Below are 17982 nucleotides of genomic sequence, written 5' to 3'. Positions count from 1 at the left end.
TGTTTTAATTTAATTTAAATTATTTTTGAGTTTACTTTGTGGTTTAGGTGAATGGTGCCTAATTTGCAGATATTTGGATACTTTTCAGGTAATTTTCATATTGATTTCTGCTTTGAGTCTATTGAGATGAAAGATCATTCTTTACATGTCTCTTCTAATCCTTGCAAATTTATTAAGATTTTTATGGCCACATTATGCTTTAACTTGGGATATGTTCCATGTGTAATGGAAACATTGCTTTTTCTGTTGTTACTAGGTGGAGTATTCTATAAATGCCAATTAGGTCAGTTGATTAATGTTATTCAAATGCATTATATTCTTACTGATTTTCTGCTTATTTGCTTTATTAACTTCTGAGAGAGGAATTTTGAGATATCTGACTGTAATTGTAAATTTGACTATTTACAATTCTATCAGTTTTGCCTTATGTATTTTGAAACCTTGTGTAGATGTAATCACATTTAACATTATTATATTTTCTTGAATTAATTTTACCTCAAGATAACTGTTAAACCAAAAATTTTTCTTCCTATTTTTTTGATCCTGCCCTTTTGAGTGGGCAAAGAGTGCCCTATTTCACATATAGTATCTTTAAGGTAGTTTTGAAAAGTTAGGGGACGAGGTGGGTACAGAGAGAACCTGGAGGAGGAGGAGGGTGCTGACAGCCTTTAAAGCTTTCCAAGTGCTATGGGAAAGGCCTCATGGTCTAAGTCCAATAAGTTTGGTTCCCCTTTCTTTTCTAGCCACACACAGAGCCAAGTATGCAAATCAATGAGGTGTCTGGTATTTTTAAGTGACTAGATTAAGTTTTAAACCTATTAGTTGCCACTGGTATGTGGGGCCCTAATTTTAGTTTTGATATAAATTATTCTAAGTCAGTAATTCTGTACATTTTCATGACACACTCCAATCCTGTCTAGTCACTTCCTACTGAACAGCAGAGGTCATCCTATAATGGGCAGGACTTCCAGCTCTGGTCTTATTACCTTGCTGAAAAAGAACAAGGTTCTCAAGTCAGTTGTTGAAAAGAAGATGCAGATGGTCCCTTCTCCTATTCCAAGTGATCCCAGAACCTCCCTGTCTAGGATATCACAAGCTTACAGACAGAACCTCAGGAACAATCACAACTTTGAATTTACAATCTAAAATCATATAAGCAATATAGAGAGGTCAAGGCTGATGGGGAAACTTTGACTAAAGAAAACAAGTTCATGGCCAATTCTTAATACCAAGCCTTGGCTGTACATGTTGTCATGTGAGGTTAAAAAGTTGTCTCCAGAGAAAAGCAAAAAACATTTCATAAAATAATGAAAGGGTATGAGGACATATATTTGAGAAGGTGTGATCTTATGTCTCTGAGATGTCAAACAATGTTACCTCACTAAAAATAAAAATAAATAAATAGAAATAATGGGAGAAAGGAAGGAAGTCAAACCTTTGATTGAAGTGGCTAAAGAGATAAATGAGAGCTAGCAAAATCTTTTCTGGAATCCCGGGAGTTATTTCCTAGGTTCTTAGAAACCAATACATGTGCTCCCAGATCCAAGAACATATCAAATTTCTTATGCTTTCCCAAAGCTAGCTGAACAATAAACCAAAGTTTTGAAGCAGCCTCAAGTATCCCTGCGTTTCTATAAAGTATCACAGAGAAAAGGATGGAATTATTTTCATACAAATGACCTTTCACACCTAACCATTCATTCTGATTTCAAGGGCAAATATCAACTCATAACTGCCATCACACACTAAGTAGTGAGAGATCCTAGAGGCTAGAGAGCAAAAAATAAAAAGCTTCTTTTCTCTGTGAGATTAATTTCACAAGATATTACAGAACACTTTTTTTTTTTTTTAAATAAAGCAGACCAAGAACATGATTTCCCATGAGTGTGACTTCAAGTCCTGTGTTCTTGGAAAGGTTTATTTAATTTTCCAAAACCAACTAAAATGAATGAAAATTTAACTATGTTCTCTAAATTTAATTGAGGGATTCAGGGTGTCAAATTATTTTCAAATAGAAATCACTACTGCGAGTGATTCTTGTGTTATAAATTAGGAAATTCAAGCTTACAAATCACTGATATGCCAGGAGCCCTGACTCTGCTAGAATTTCAAGTTGGTAAAAATAGGAAAACTGATCAGTGTTCAGAACTGATCTATATAACATAACATTCTTCAGGACTTAATTTTGAAAATTATATGATAATGAAATGTGGCCATTTTTTAATTTAAAAATTGTAGGAGAGCAAGGTTTTTCTTAAACAAGCTTTAATGAAACCATTACATTAGCATTTTTGATGTTTTCTCATTTGTACTCTACAACAGTAGTAGTTTTCTTTTGGGGGGATTCTTTTTCTTGCTAGGAAAGTGATATCCCAATAATTATCAATTTGGAGGCTTTACTAAAAGGTCAGAAAATCTATATTAAAATTGTAGGCTATATTCTTAGAATATAATAGCATCCTCGGTAGATATCATTTTAATAGAAGCAAAAATGGCTATATGCATTTTAAAAAGGGAAATCTAGTGTAAATCATGTGTGAGCAGTGTAATGAATTCATTTCTCCTGGCAACTTGGGCTCACAATTCCATGAAAACAGCAATGCAGGCACTGGAGAAAGCTCTCTGGGAGAGTTATGACATAACCAGTTGAGCTTTGCTTCCTATGTTACTAAATTGTCTATTATTGTGATTTACCCTAAGACCCTTGGTATTGATATACATCCTATTTTTTTTTTCTGTCTTTATGTACCTCAGTGATTTCCTAAAGTGCCTTTTCCCCACTACAACCCACAAAGCAAAGAAATAGCCCACCATCATGTAATGCATCTAAAAAACTACATGGCCCTGACTGTAATATACATATATCAATCTATCATTACACATTCTTTCATAGAGATTCTTTCACTGAAATTTCACAGTAACCGTGTAATGTAAGAGTTATGAAGTTTTTCCATGTTGTAGTAAGATCATAGAGATCACAGAGGTCGCAGAGCATCTAGGAACTTGGTGTCCAGTGAGTCCTTGTCTTCCACCACAGAGCATGTATGTGCAGGCCATGCCATGAAGGAAAAGTGATTGAACCCCCACTTTACCTGGCTAATATGACCAATGCAAAAACAGAGAGATCCAGGCCTCCCTGCTTTGACTCACCACTCATGAGAAACTGGCATAAACTGACAGAGCTCAAAGAGGCTGTTTCTAGCCCTCCAGTCCATGCAGGGACATGCCTGCCCATTGCAAATGAGAACACACCAATCCTTTAGTTGGACCCCTTGCTACTGACCAACTTACCTCTTCCTGTCTATCTGTGGTGGAGTCAGCCCTCTTGCCTGAGTCTCGTAATTTCAAAAGCACTCTTTGGACTTAAGGTCACTTTAGCACACTTTCAGCACTTTATTCTTACAGTTACTTTGAGCAAGTTCCTCCACCTTCCTGAGCCTGAGTTTTCTTGTCCAACAAGTTTTCTAGGCACAACAATGCTATTGACTTCCTCTGGCTCCTGAGGCGGATCTGTTAGACCTATTCCTTAACAAAAGGCAAAGATAGGATGCTTCTGTCAGCGAGGAATCAATGATCTAATTAGCAGTTCTTTGTAATTCATTTCTCCTTTCAGAAAGGCTGAGAACACACACACACACACACACACACACGCACACACAAATACTGGGCACACAATCATCATGTCCATCTCTGAGAAGTAGGCTGGCTTTGTTTTTGCCAGATACTGATATCATTGTTTTAGCTTCTCCTTTCTGCTCTCCAGTTTGACCCTATCAATATCTAGTCACCAACTTCTGAGACAAACCAAAAACAGATTAAGGAAAAGTGAGCTAATTTATTCTTTTTTCAAAAGCCTGAAGAAATTATTCTGGTTTCTGAACATCCCTTAGCACAAAGAAAGTAGCTTATGGCAGTGAACCCCCGAATCAACTCCCTTTACCCATCTCTTAAAATCACTCACTGTGCACATCTGTAACACTCCCCAGGGAAAAAATTATTCCAAGGAGTATTCTTTATAGGGGTCTTTTTTTGAATGGAGGGGGAGACAACTATTTTCCTCTTCCTCTAACATTCATGGAGAATGTGGCATGTTTTCACAGTTCTGTGCCTCATTCCCTACATATCTTGGTACTCTGCCCCAAGTAGGAATGGCCTCATCCCTGTGACAGAAATGTCATGAAGACAGATTTGCCCAACAGAGTTTCTGGGACTTAGACCCTTGCTGGGAGTCACAGACCATGCCTCAATTACTTTTCAGACATTGATGATTGGCTCAGGTTCTTCACTTACTCTCCTTTGGTCTGGAATCCATAGTGCTTAAGCCACCCAAGAGTCTGACATTCAGGAATGCCAAGTAGGTGCACAAGCCAATCTTGGATTTAGTCTTTCTGAATAAACATTCTAAACCTGATCTCAGCATTCCTACTCACACCTGTTTCCATCATCTGGCTTTGATTCTCTGACCCAGCCTAGCAGGTGCAAGATAGCTGCTGGGTGTTTGCCCACTCAGCAGCTTCAAGTCTTGCCTTACCCCTCCTACCCACATTCCTTTAAGGCAAATGGATTTTATTATAGATGAGCGAGAGTTTGTCTCAATTGGTCTAGAAAGACTGGCAGTTAACATGCAGTGGCAATTAGATTCTTCTGTCAGAGCAAATTTGTGATTCACTACAATAGAAAGGACATACAGCCTCAAGCATGGGGTCTGGATACAAATTTTCTCACTGCCCCCCAAATTCCCTAAAGTGCCTGGCACAGTAGCTAACATATCCATAGAATTGTCCTTCAGGATAAGGCATGGACATTTTTAGGTAAAATGTTAGCAGTCAGGGCTGTCCATTAAGCCGTCATCCTCCACTAATATCTTAGTTGCGATTCAGCCAATCAAATCTACCACTATCCTTTGGATAAAACCGAAGGAATGGAGCACAACACTGGTAAATTTTAATGGATTAGAATTATGGGCACAGAGAAAGATAATTTGGGGAAGGATTGAGACTGGAACCTCAAGTAGGACCTGGAAGCACAGTTGCAGATTGGGTGGACTAGTTACTGATCAAAATGACTTTTATTTTGGACTAGCTGAAAAAATAACTTTCCTCACAAACATGTCTACAAAGACCTGTGCCAGAGTAAGTATTAGAAAAGAATCCATTTGGTTTTGTTCAGTCTGTGAATCATGTGGGGCAAGATGGGGAGAAGAGGTTACTGGTATTTCCTCAAGCCAAACCAAAAGCATGTTCACCAGATTTCCCTTCCCCCCTCCCCTCCTCCCCCCCCCCCCCCCCCCATAGCAGTGTACCAAGTATCCAGAGAAACATCTGGCCTCAACTGAACATTGAAAGCAGTTTTATATTGTTCAAGTATCTTGCCACAGAAGCATGTTGACTTTTAGAAGAAATCCATTTTTATGCATTTAGCATAAAAATCCAACCCAAAGTCTTCACTGGGGTTTTACTCTTTTATTGCACACATTCCTATTATAAAAGCTAACTTTCTATTAATAGTAACAAATTTGTCTTTAGACACTAGATATGTAACATTAATGAAAAGGCAGGCCAGGTAAAAAGAAAAATGTTGATGGACACATAAATACAAGATAACATTGCTGCTTCTTTATTGTGAGCATAACAGTTCTACAAGCACAATGACACATGGGCCTCTGAACTCTTCTGCAGATGAGGAAAAAGGAGCCTTACAGCTCAACTTTCCTTGCAGGCTCTGGGTTGCTAAAGTCTACTTTGTCAAAGGAAGCTGCAAATTCAGATTTTAGTGTGAAGTCTGCTAATTAAATTTTTAATTGTGGTTAAAAAATACATGGTATTTTTAATATGATATAATAGTTTATTTTTACATCATTTTGTACATTTTTTTTTCATCTCAATGGTAATCCCCAGGGGTTTCCCATCACCAAGTTACCCATGTGCCATCACCATAGTCCTGTGCACTTCCCTCCATCCCACCCCCGTTTTTGATCCCATTCCCCACTCCACCCCCACAATATGTCTCTGGTATATGGTTGTTCATTATTATTATTTTTTCGTCTGCTCCATTATACTCCTGCTATGAGCAAAATCATCCGGTATAAAAAATACATGACATTTTTAACATAAAATTTACCATCCTAACCATTTCTAAGTAGTTTAGTAGTATTAACTGTATTCACTATTTTGTGCGATCTCCAGAATTTTTCACCTTGTAAAACTGAAACCCTGCACTTCCCATTCTCCTCTCCTCCTACTCCCACCCTGTGTCTGAAAACTACCATTCCATTTTCTGTTCTTATGAATTTGAATACTGTAGATACCTCCTACAAGTCTACAAGTCTTTGTTTTTTAGTGACAAGCTATGCCAACTAGCCCAAGATTCACCAAGGTTGTAGCATGTCTCAGAATTTTCTTCCTGGGTTGAATATATTCTATTATATGTACATGCGACATATTGTTTCTCCATTCACCCATTATTGGGCACACAGGTTGTTTCTGCTTCTTGGTTATTCAGCCAGTGCTGCCATCAACATGGGTGTACAACTTCCTTTGTGAATCTCTGCTCTCAATACTTTTGATATATATCCAAGAGCTGAATTGCTGAATCATATGGTCATCTTGTCTTTAATTTTTTGAAGAATCTCCACATGTTCTCCTCATCAGTTGCACATTTTATATTGTCACCAACAATGGACAAGTTAATATTTTTTACATTCTTGCTCTTGATATTTTAATATGTGCAGCTAATTCAAGATATTTTTTTTCCAAAATACCATGTAGCTTCAAAGTTTAAGTCAACCAAGACTGTCCATATTGGAGCTGTCCTGAGAGCAACCAGAACCAAGGCCATAACCCTTGAGCAGAATGCATGCTTCTCAGCCCCCACCAACAAGAAATGATTCTGGATACTGTTACCTGTCACGGATGTGTCTGCACTTCACACAGCTTTGGGTGGAAGGGCCACATATCACCTTTCTCTTATGTAGAATGAAACACTATCGAGTTTTATAATCTGATTTCTCCTCACCTCGCAAAAGAAATTTTGTGCAAAAATTTATAGCAAACGGACAGAAATCAAAACAAAAGATTTGGTGTTCCCAAGTGAGCCTGTTGCTTGAATACCAAATTGTCAAATTCATCTTGGAGAAAAAGTCCTTCCTCCAAGCAAAAGTATATCATTCTTTGGTCCTTGTGGGTCTTAACTGAATTGGGTCTCACAGTTAAGACAAAGAGGAGATTTTTCTATTCCACTTTCTAGCTTTGTTTTATGACAAAATCTTTTATTTCTCAAATTGTTTTAAGTCCTATCATGATAGAGCACAATGTTAAGTGTTAGATTATTTCAACTCCTTAGGAAAATATATGAAGTTTAGAAATAATATTAGACTAAAAATCTTTCCATTTTTTTTTCATGGACATCCTAGCCAGCAGAATTGTGAGAAATAAGTCTGCTGCTTAAGTTAAAAAAAAAAAATCTTTTTTTTCACATTTTTTTAAATATACCACCAACTAAACTGGAATATAAGATAAATTCAAAAGCAAATGCAAGAAGGCAGTGCTTATTATTCTATCTTTTGTTCAGCACTTCTCTAAGGGCAGCCAGCATTTGGAAAACTATTTAAAGAATGCATATATACAGTTCCATTTAGGGAAGGCTATAAGAAAAATATCTGCTTATGATTTAATGGGCTGTGCTTATTGAAAGGTGGTTTCTAACTTTTTTTTTTTTAACTCATTCTTCCTTTGTGAGGAACCACAAATGAAGTAGGAGGTATACTGGAAAGGGTCATGATAATCAGCAGCTCAGTTCTGGGAAGATGAACACTGCACATGCAATATTTCTATCTGAAGGTCATTGCTATTGTATGTAGTTCCTCATAACAGTTTTCATGTGATTCTGCATTAAGAAAAACATCTTCACTAATATAAGATAGAAGAAAGGAAAGAAAGGAGGGAGGGTGGAGGGAGAGAGGCAAGAAGGAAGACAGGTTATTATAAAGTACTGGACAAAGTGTCAGTCCTTACAACAACCTCCTTTTGACAAGAAAGAGAACCACTATTCAGAAAGGTTATGTGATTTACCCAAGTCAGTTAATAAACAGTCTGGGTTCAAAACCAGGCTAAGCCTCTTTGCACAGAACTTCCTTGCTAAGATAATTGGTGATTTCTAAAGTTTGCAAAAACATGATCAAGGAGATGGTGTATGTTACATAAAGATATAAAGGACAATATCTGCTCTTTGTACCTAGTGGAACTGACCTTTCTTCTCTGAAGGATTGTTTGGAGGAAATTCTGATAGTTGCCTAGAAAAAGGGTTATGTAAAGAAACAAACAAACTATATAATACCAAGTTTTGAAGACTGTGTAATCCTAACAACTGAAGCATTTTAAATAGTAGATTTTTAATCTCAAGTACAGAAAAGCACAATAATATACACTTGTTCTAAATGTAGTCCCCAATGGTTTGTTAGATACCAGCAGAGTCACAAAGATTGTATTTTTTACAGAAAACACCTTACTCAACTAGTTTCACCCTTTAGCTATTTCAGAACAGCTTTCATGGAAATTTCTTCCAAATTAGAAATTACCTTCGAGGAAAACAAGCTACAGAGCCTGAGGGTTTGTTCATCCAGTAAGAATTCACTCTTATAGAATGATTTAAAAAAACTCTTACAGCCAAGCTTAAAAGTTAGCCCTTGAAAGGAGACTAGAACTGAGGCATTCAGAAGGGGAGAAGAAGAGGGTGAGCACAAAGTGGGGAGGGAGCACAGTGGCCTAGGAAGGTGAGAATGTGGGTGCTTTGGTAGTGGTAGCACTGTAGTAACATAACCAGTAGGGAGGGGACCCTCTACTTCCAAAGTAAAACAACATCAGCCAACATTACTTCATTTTTGTAAAAAAAGAAAAAGTTTTTACCTATCAAAGATAAGCTAGGGTAACTTGGCTTTTGTTTTTTGATTTTTGTTTTAGGATTCTTGAGAGTGAAATGATCATGGTGGGTAAGAAAAGAGTTTGTTTTGTACCGATAGAAAAAGAATTCTGTCAGGATATTTTTCGATCTTATCTTCAAGAACATTGGGGTAGCTCACCCATTACCAATAGAATCTAATAGCAATCTTTACAGAATGCTCAGTTTGGGCCTTCCCTGAAGGTGCTATAGGTTAAAGCAGAGCACTGTGGAGTTATCTGCAGCCACCGCAGTGCGACTTCAATCCCTGGCCAGGGAGGTGACCCACATGCGTGGAAGATCTCTGCTGACCTGCCTGCTGCTCCCCTTTCTGTCTTGTCTCTGGTGAATACTCTCACCCCTGCAACTCTGGCCTGTACACTGTTCTTGTATGCATAAGTAAAACTAAATCTTTCCAAAAAGGTACAATTTTGCTACATGATATTTCAACTGTTCCTTCATAGAAAACATCACATTTCAGTTTTATTTTACTGTAATTAAATATGATTTCATGGTCTTTTTTAGATTTTTATCAGGAAACAACATGGCAAAGGGCAGAATAAGTTCAAAACCACAAGTATTTGAGCACTTGGAACATAATTCCCACATATTTAGGATAAAATTTGGCATAGGACAGGCACTCATTTTGGAGGAACAGTGTTTTGAGCAGCAACAAAACAACATACTTAACAAAGTTCTGCTTTGCCTGTACTAGAATTGTCCTTCCATATAGCAGCTTCTTAGTATCAGCTGAGGCTTCTTAGTTGAATGCATGTGCCTACCTCATTGCTTTGAAGTCAACAATAGTCTAATCTGGTGGGATGATTTTATCAGAAAAGTCATCAGAATATGTTATTTCCTCTTGGTTGTTCTAGGAAGAACTGTGTTTATCATGGTCCTTTAAATGTAAGGAGTCTGAGTTTATATGTCAGTTCGTTTCAGCAAGGCTTCTTTATGATTCTCCCTCAATCCATTAAACATTATATTTTAATTCAAGACAATATAAATTTTACTTATAAGATTATGTTATTTACTTGATTCAAATAATTGACTCATATTTACTTGATATAAGTAAATATATTGATACATTATTTACTTGATTCAAATAATTGACTTATATCTGTCAATTATTAATAAATATAATTTACAGTGATAGCCATGTGAAGGATAGATATTTCTTTGGAGAGATGTGTTGATGTTTATTAGACCTCATTGCTTAGAGAAAAAGCCTCAGTCATGATTTGCTCAAAATTAAGTCAGCAGTTTTGCAAATATATATATATATATATATATATATATGTATGTATGTATGTATATACACATATAGGTGTATGTGTATATATGCACACACACACAAATATATATGTGTGTATATATATATATATATCCTGATGGAAATTCTTATTCTAGTGGTAAAGAAATTATATAGCATGAATGGAGAAGTGTTACTTAAATTAAGAGCTTATTCTGCAGGCTTTTCTAAATCCAAATTTGACTTTTCTAAACCCAAATTCATGTTGTCAATGAAATTTTCATCTTAGTAAATCATGTACAAGTAGACTTAAAAAATTAGAATATCCAGGACCCTTTCCCAAGAACCTCCACCACATGCATTACTAGTCCCCATTTTGGATCATGATTATGAATTACTATTATGGCTCTTAGCCACAGGCAAGATAACTTGAGTTTGCTTTCTGGCCCTACTATTAATTATGTCCTATAGAATAATAACTATTATTATCCTTTCTTCTCTGTAGAAAAGTGACTGAGCCTAGCCACAAAGAAAAAGTCTGTTCTTTTTCTGATATCTATTTTCTTCTGTTGCAGATTGGATTTGAGGACCCTTCCATCCAGGGACAGGCTGCAGCTTCAGGGAGTGGGAATGGAGATGATTCAGAGCCAGCTCGCCATGTCTTCTCCTTTTCCTGGTTGAACTCCCCAAATGAATGATATTCATTCCAACTGTTGCCCCTCTGTCTGCCTGATTGAAATGTACACAGGCAGCAGGGAGTCTAAATAAAATCAACATGATACAGATGATAAAAGGGACCGCTGAACAGGATTTATTCAAAGCAGACAAAGAAACTTCTAATTCCAGATGATTTATCTAACACATAGAGGGAAAATAATAGCTAGAGAAATAGTTGCAAAGAGCATTGAAACAAAGAAACTTGATCACATCTTTTATCATGTGGAAAATATTAGGTAGGGTGTGTAGGTGTGGTATGTGTGTCAGCGACAAGTGGCAAGTGTTGAAAAAAAGTGGGCTCTACACTATCATCTCAGATAGGTGCAGGTTTTTATTATTATTCTATCATAGTAGTTTTTATTTTCTTTCTTAGCAGTGTAGATAGTCAGTGAAATTCAGTGTTTATTCAGAAGTGACTAATTTCTTAATATGGTATTAAACGTAAATCATTGACCAAAGGTATGAAATGTTCCATAATGGTTTTCCCTTTCAATAATAGATGTTGCTGAAAGTGTACTAGAAATGTTTGACTCTGGTGACATTTTTATAGTCCAGAAAACTGCAGGTCTAGGACATTTTTCTACCATTTTTTCTAATCCTAGTTTTAGTATGCAAATATCTGTCACTTCCATTGAAAATATTATACAACAGGAACTATCTACTTTCTCATTGTGTATACTGAGGTACCAACTTGGTAAGGACAATTCCATGTATTCAAATACACACACACACACACACACACACACATATTTAATATAGATACATATTTAAATAGTGGTTTGTCCCACCAAAATATCTTCTTCAGAACATAAGTATAACTTTTTTCTATATGAACTCTTAAATAAAGACTGTTTTTAAGAATTCAGTCTTATAATAATTTATTCAGCATTTTCATATTATATTATTATTTAGTTAGTCAAGTGTATTTAAAGGGTCCCAGAATAGTTAAATATTTGATTGAAATGTTTAAGTTCTAACTAAACTACCAAAGGCAAACGCATTATAAAACAAATTACATGTCTTTTTTTTAGAAGTGAATAGAGATAATTTATAGTCTTAAGAATTAAAATTTTAAAAAAGAGGGCCCTCCCTGGTGGCGCAGTGGGTTAAAGCACAGCACTGAGAATCTGAAGCCACTTCCGCATGAGTTCGATTCCCGCCTGCCGCCTGCCCCGGAGGAGACCATATGGCGAGCCAGACCTCTCCTGGCCCGCCCGCTGCTTCCCTCAGCAGTGTACTTCGTAGATCTGCCTGTTCTGCTCCCCACTCTGTCTTTGGTGAAGCCTCTCACCGCCCCTGAGCCTCTGGCCTGTACCCCAGTTCTGTATGCACAAATAAATAAATAAATCTTTAAAAAAAAAAGAATTAAAATTACTAATGTTAGCATACATAGAAATGAGCAGGGTATTTGTGAAGTTATTGAAGTCAAATTATACTTTATGAGAAATTCTTTCCCACCTGCCATTTTATAGCAACTAAACTTGGTTGTTTAAAGTAGAGATGCTATTCCACTTCTCCTTTTAAAAGTAGGCACTGGAAAGTAATTTAGAAAAAATATTTTATGGTACCAAAGTAGTGACTTGATAAAGCAGTCCTTTCTCATAGGAAAAAAAAAAATTCAGCCTTTTGGCCTTGTATGATTAAAGGAATGCCCTGCCTAAAGCTTCTCTTTTCCTCTCCTCCTCTAGTCTTCCCTATTATTTCATATCTTATAGAGTTAAATGATATTTCCAAGGTGAATCAATCTTTCATTTGTAGAATTATGATCTTACAGCTAGAAGCAACTATTTTCAAATTATTTCACTCACCCTCAGAATAATCTGAAGCACAGAGGCAAGCCCCTGGCTATTGCAGGACTGTGTAAGTCAGTGACACGTTTGTATTATTAATAGAAAATAAAATGCAAGGAGTTTTGTCTAATGGAGTCAGGAAGAATCAAGTGTTTCCCCTACTACCATTGATGAGGAAAATAAAGTCATAATTAACTTTGTAGCTTTTATTAAAAATATAAATATTCAACATTATCTTGCACAACCAAATTGACCAAGGTTTGGAAAGATGTTTTATTACTGAAAGGTTTACAAGAAAAAGTTGATTTAAAGAGCTTACAGATTTTTGTCTTGCCCACCCAAGAGAAAGACATTTTCTTTGGCTCAGACCACAACAAAATCATTGTATGATTTCCGTCTGTTTCTTCAAAACGTTCCATACTCTCTTGCAAACACCAATAAAGACAACTGGAGATGGAAACTAAATGTAAACAGTAGCAAATAACATTTTGTTGTTTTACTGCACGAGAATACACTATGGTCATGCTAGTTAAGGAGTATAGTTTCTCTTGCTGTACATCCTCTACGCGTCAAGCTATATAAAAATAAACAAATGGTATCAGCGCACGCTATGGTACAGAATGCTGTATTATTTTTTTATTTGTGTGTGTGTGCTAAATACAGAATCTTTTTGGCCAAACCAACCGTTTCATTTCCCAATAATCTCCATCAGTTTTCTGTTGCTGTGAGCTTGCTGAGCTAACTGCTCCGCCCTAGCCATTTCCAAGACCTCTCTCAGGAGGTGGAAGGTGAGATCCAGCGAAATGGGAGGCTCCTCCGATCGCCTCTCCCTCTCCTGTGCCTCCTGGCGGCCGCCGAGGGCGTTCTCGGCTCCGCGCACCGTGGGACCAGTTGGGCTGTCGAGCGGGCGCCGAGGCAGCAGCAGCTGCTGTTGCAGCAAAGCGCGGAAAAAGTTGGCAGCAGCCTCGTCGTTAGAGAGGCGGCTGCCGCTACCACTGCCGCTGGCAAGAGGCGAAGAGACCGGCGAGAAGGGAGCAGCAGGGCTCTTGTTCAGGTTACCCAGGCGAAGGAAGTATTCCTCGCCCATGCGGAGCAGGACGGGACGAGCTTGCGGCTGCTGGGTTTGCTGGGGCTGCGGCGGCGACTGGAAGAAATCCAGGGGCTGTGGGGCCTGTCGGGCTCCCTGGACGGGACCCCTGTTGAGGAGGGCCCTGCATGGCGGGCAGGACAGGAGAGCCACCAGCAGGACACCCGCGGACACGAGCAGCGGCAAGCGCATGTTAGGGGCGCTAGCTGCAGCACAGAGGTGAACAGAGGGCGGAACGAAACGGGAGAGAAAGAAAGAATTGGTGAGAATTTATTTAGCTTAACAGGGAGATGTAGTATGGGGGTCTACCTAAGGGACAAGGACGTGTCTCCGAGGTGGGGCGGTCGCTGTCCGCGGTGCTGAAATCCCTGTACTCCTACTTTTAGAGTTGAAGAGAGAGGAGAGCCGGCAAAGGGGCTCCTGTAGGTTCGGCGTCAAAGCTATCTCCCTTGCCAGGCTGGAGGGACCTTTTCTCTCCGAGACGCTCGAAGGGACGGTCCCTGAGTCTCTTTGGTAATGATTTCTTAAACTGATTCCCTGAGCTCTAGAAAAGAATTATAAATTTAAGATTTCGGTTGCTATTTAACTGCCCCTTTCCCGATATTTCAGCAATTTCGTCTAAACTGAGAGCTGCTCTCGCCACCTCCATCTCCATCCCTACCTTGCATTCTTCTCCCGGGTTCCGGACGTTGGGGACTATTTGGGTGGGGGCTCATATACTCAACTGGCAAGGAGTAACTGGCACTGGCAGTTCAGATAACAATGAGCAGCCGTCTAGGTTTACTTCTGTTACACCCCAGTTACTATCGGAATCTTAATACACACACACACACACACACACACACACACACACACACACACACACACACACACCGCCGCACAAGAACAGCCGGCTCCGGGGCAGCTCAGCAGTGCAAAGTTGGAGGCATGTTTCCGTCTAGGCGCTCCCTACCTTCTGAGGCGCTTCTGCAGGTGAGCGGGCACTTCTGCCTCTCTGCAGAGGAACGTCCCCGGGGTTTTTTCAGGGGTTTTCTTCCCTTCTCTTTTCTGCTTCTACTCTCTTTTTCTTCCCCTCTTTTCTTTCTCTTCAATTTATCAACGGACTTGGGCTCTGAGTTTCTCCACACCAGAACCCGGAGTGGGATTTTATAGGGTCGACCCTCTTCAGAAACCACGCAGCATTTGCCTAATAAGCTGACGCTCTCTTGACAGCTCGATTGCGTGCTGCCTCTGCTCCTGCATAAATCATAGGGCCCTGCCAGGGAGCGAGGGGCAGAGTTTGCTATCTCAACACTGAATCTCACATCCAATTATATCAACAGATATTTATCGCCTTCTTGGTGACGTCAACAAGTCCTAAAATGGAAGGGCTTCTTATGACTTGTCCATTGACAAAAATTCTTCAATGAGATTTCCCGAGTGTGAACACATATTGACCTCTTACTATGAAAAGCCAAGCTGGGGGGAAGAAGTGGGGGGTCAGAAAAGAGACAGCAGATGTGAGGAGAGAGGAAGGGGAAAATGTGAGATGGGGGAGGGCTATCAATGCAGAGGCCTATGACAAAAGCAACAACCAGCTATAGGAGGTAGATCTGGATTGTTCTCTTCCTTCTCCCTCTTAACTTCTTTGATCAGTTGTCACCAATATGTGAAAACATCCCTTTGCTAGGGAAATAGTGTCCCATCACCTTTCTGTCCAGACACAAATGAAAAACAAGGGAATGGAATCCAGTTTTTTAACTTTCTATGTGCTTTCCCCTCCAAGAATAAATGAAACAGAAGTCTATAGAGGCCAGACCAGTAAGTATCCTGAAATGTGGCTCAAGTTTTTTTTTTTTTTTTTTAATGATGGCAAAAGTTATAGGGGCACAAACCAGAGTCTCTCAGGAAGGTGGCAAAGATTTTAAATTGTTCCAGAACTTCCCATCTCCTCCTTTGTCTCTCAGAATCTGACATTAACTGGGGACTTTACTGTCCCCAAATTAGAGAGACAAAGAACCAATAAGAGGTATATTAGTTAATCAATTTATTTAGTCTATATAATGCAAAAGCAGTGAAAGGAACATTCATTCTAATTTCCTATCCTTTACTGGAAAGGGATTAAATTGCCCAATAATAGGTAAAAGTAATCAGTTACACATTTTAATTGATAAATATGAAGCCTATAAAAAGGTAAACACCATTCATTTTACTTCCAAATGCAATCAATATTCATGACAATAAGCATATCTAGGGCACACAGGTTCTTTTTTTTCCCTAATCACTTCTTTTTCCAAATTTAATTGTGCACCCCAGAAATATGATAAATAAATAAATGCTCTCTGGTACTACCACAGAATAGAATGCCACACAGATTGCATACACACAAATTACAAGTTAAGTTGACACTGTAATATAGGTGGGAGGCAGTTATCTTTAATTCCGCAATTCTAGATCCAATTCCAAATTCTGATGTCTGATATTCAATTAAATTTCTAGATAACCATGAGAATTGTTACCAGAAACTTCCTTTTTCTCATTCCTGGTTATCCCTGATGCTTCCTCTGTAGCTATTTCATTGCTACACTTCAAATCCTACATTGCCTATTTCAAATCCTATTTTTTTTTAATTTAAAAAGATTATTTATTGATGCATACCAGAACAGGCCAGAGATATGTGGGAGGATGAGAGGATTCACCAGAGACAGAGGTGGGGAGCAGAACAGGCGGGTTGACTGAAATACACTGCTGAGGGGAGCAGTAGGTAGAACAGGAGAGGCCTGTCACCACCATGTGGGTCATCTCTCTAGCTGGGGACTGAATTTGTGTCATGTTGCAGTAGCTGTGTCTAGCTTCATAGTGTGTGCTCCAATCCCTTGCATCCTCAAATCCTATTGTGAGTCTATATTAATCAACTGCTCTTAGAAACAAAGTGACGGTAGAAAGAGAAATTCTGGCAATCTCCAGGAAGGTCAGCCCATATTTGTATTATTTCACAACAGAATGTGATTTTAACATAAGAGAATAGAAAAAGAAATGTCTTCTGGGAAGATGTGTGTTGTTAATAAAAGATCATGATTATGGAAAATTAATTGAGCTCCTCAGGAAAATTGTGTTTTATGTTAATGGGGGCATACAGAGCTTTAGTTTTGTATTGTGGGCTTTTTTTCTTTTTTGTTGGAATGGTTCTCTACTTTTTTTGCTTACTTTTCTTTATGACTCCGTTCCTGTCTTCAATGGCAGATTTTAATTTAGGTGTCAATCTGTATATGGAAGCAGATTTGCAGGAGGAAGCTCAGGTAAATGGATACAGAATTAGGGAAAGCATAAAAGTATGAGTTTACCTGAGCAGGCCTGGGAGATTCCTCTGTAACATGTTGTGGGCTCTCACTAATCCCTTTAGGGATGTTGGAGAATGTTGTTTTATATATTTCCCTCAGCACTGCTGAATTCCAGCTTTAAGACTTTCCTGGAGTAGGTAATTACTAGAGGACAAATGGCTTTGATTAGGGGTGAGGAACAAAGCCTGGATTCCAGGCAAGGAAGAACTGTGCAGAGAAGTCCCTACTTACTGCAATTGATCCAAAAGTTAGATCTCACCAAATCACTGAATGTTCATATTAGAAATTATCATTTGGTTCAAATGAGAACCAGAGAGTTTAAGTGTCTGATCTAAAGTCACTCATTTAGTTAGTGATAAAGTAAGAATTAGAACCTAGTTCTTTTGACTATCAGCCTATATTACTTCTTTATATAATTTTGAACTTCCTTTTCTATCAGACACACAAATAAGTTGTTGAATTGAGAAGATTCATTAGCTAAATCAATATATTCACTGTCACTACTTAGGTGCCTTTTCTTTGTTCCTTATAATGGTAAATTTCCTAAGGCATGAAAACACACAGGTTTTCTGTGCATGCTTATTTTAAGTATCTGAGTGCATACACTTCAACTTACTTTTTGACTGGCTCTTGTAACTACAACATAAGGCTGTAAAATGCATTGTCAATTTAAGATATATTAATATGCTTTTCACTTTAGGCTACCTTGGGGAAATTAGATATTTTTTTGATAAATATATATAAAGTGATGGGGATCTCAAAATAATGATATTACTATATAATAAGAAGAGCAATGTACTATGTATATTTGTAGTAAACTAAATAGACAAATCCATAAAAATCACCACTCACAGATTTGATCTTATATACAGGAATAACTTT

The 17982-nt window shown here is 38.3% G+C and overlaps 2 protein-coding genes across 5 annotated transcripts in view; one reads left to right on the top strand and one right to left on the bottom strand.

Annotated features, from left to right (window-relative positions):
- The window catches only part of TRIM55 (tripartite motif containing 55), a 42138-nt gene extending 30305 nt beyond the window's left edge, over positions 1-11833 (top strand). For 3 of the 4 annotated variants that reach the window (XM_012722918.1, XM_004679834.2, XM_012722919.1), the window contains one exon: positions 10762-11833. In XM_012722918.1, coding sequence (XP_012578372.1) covers positions 10762-10884 — 123 coding nt within the window. In that variant the 3' untranslated portion in view covers positions 10885-11833. The remainder of the gene's footprint in view (positions 1-10761) is intronic. The other variant, XM_012722917.1, reaches the window with a different exon arrangement.
- Positions 11834-12884: 1051 nt separating this feature from the next.
- Positions 12885-15040, bottom strand: CRH (corticotropin releasing hormone). The gene is made up of 2 exons (XM_004679833.2): positions 14733-15040; positions 12885-13986 (listed from the first exon to the last, which is right to left on the bottom strand). Exon 2 carries the CDS (start codon positions 13970-13972, stop codon positions 13382-13384), a length of 591 nt encoding a protein of 196 aa, XP_004679890.1. The 5' UTR covers positions 13973-13986; positions 14733-15040; the 3' UTR covers positions 12885-13381.
- Positions 15041-17982: the final 2942 nt, after the last annotated feature.

Source organism: Condylura cristata, unplaced genomic scaffold (assembly GCF_000260355.1).
Source record: "Condylura cristata isolate star-nosed mole 26May11 unplaced genomic scaffold, ConCri1.0 scaffold00009, whole genome shotgun sequence".
NCBI lineage: Eukaryota > Metazoa > Chordata > Mammalia > Eulipotyphla > Talpidae > Condylura > Condylura cristata.
This window is presented reverse-complemented; position numbering and strand designations above follow the sequence as displayed.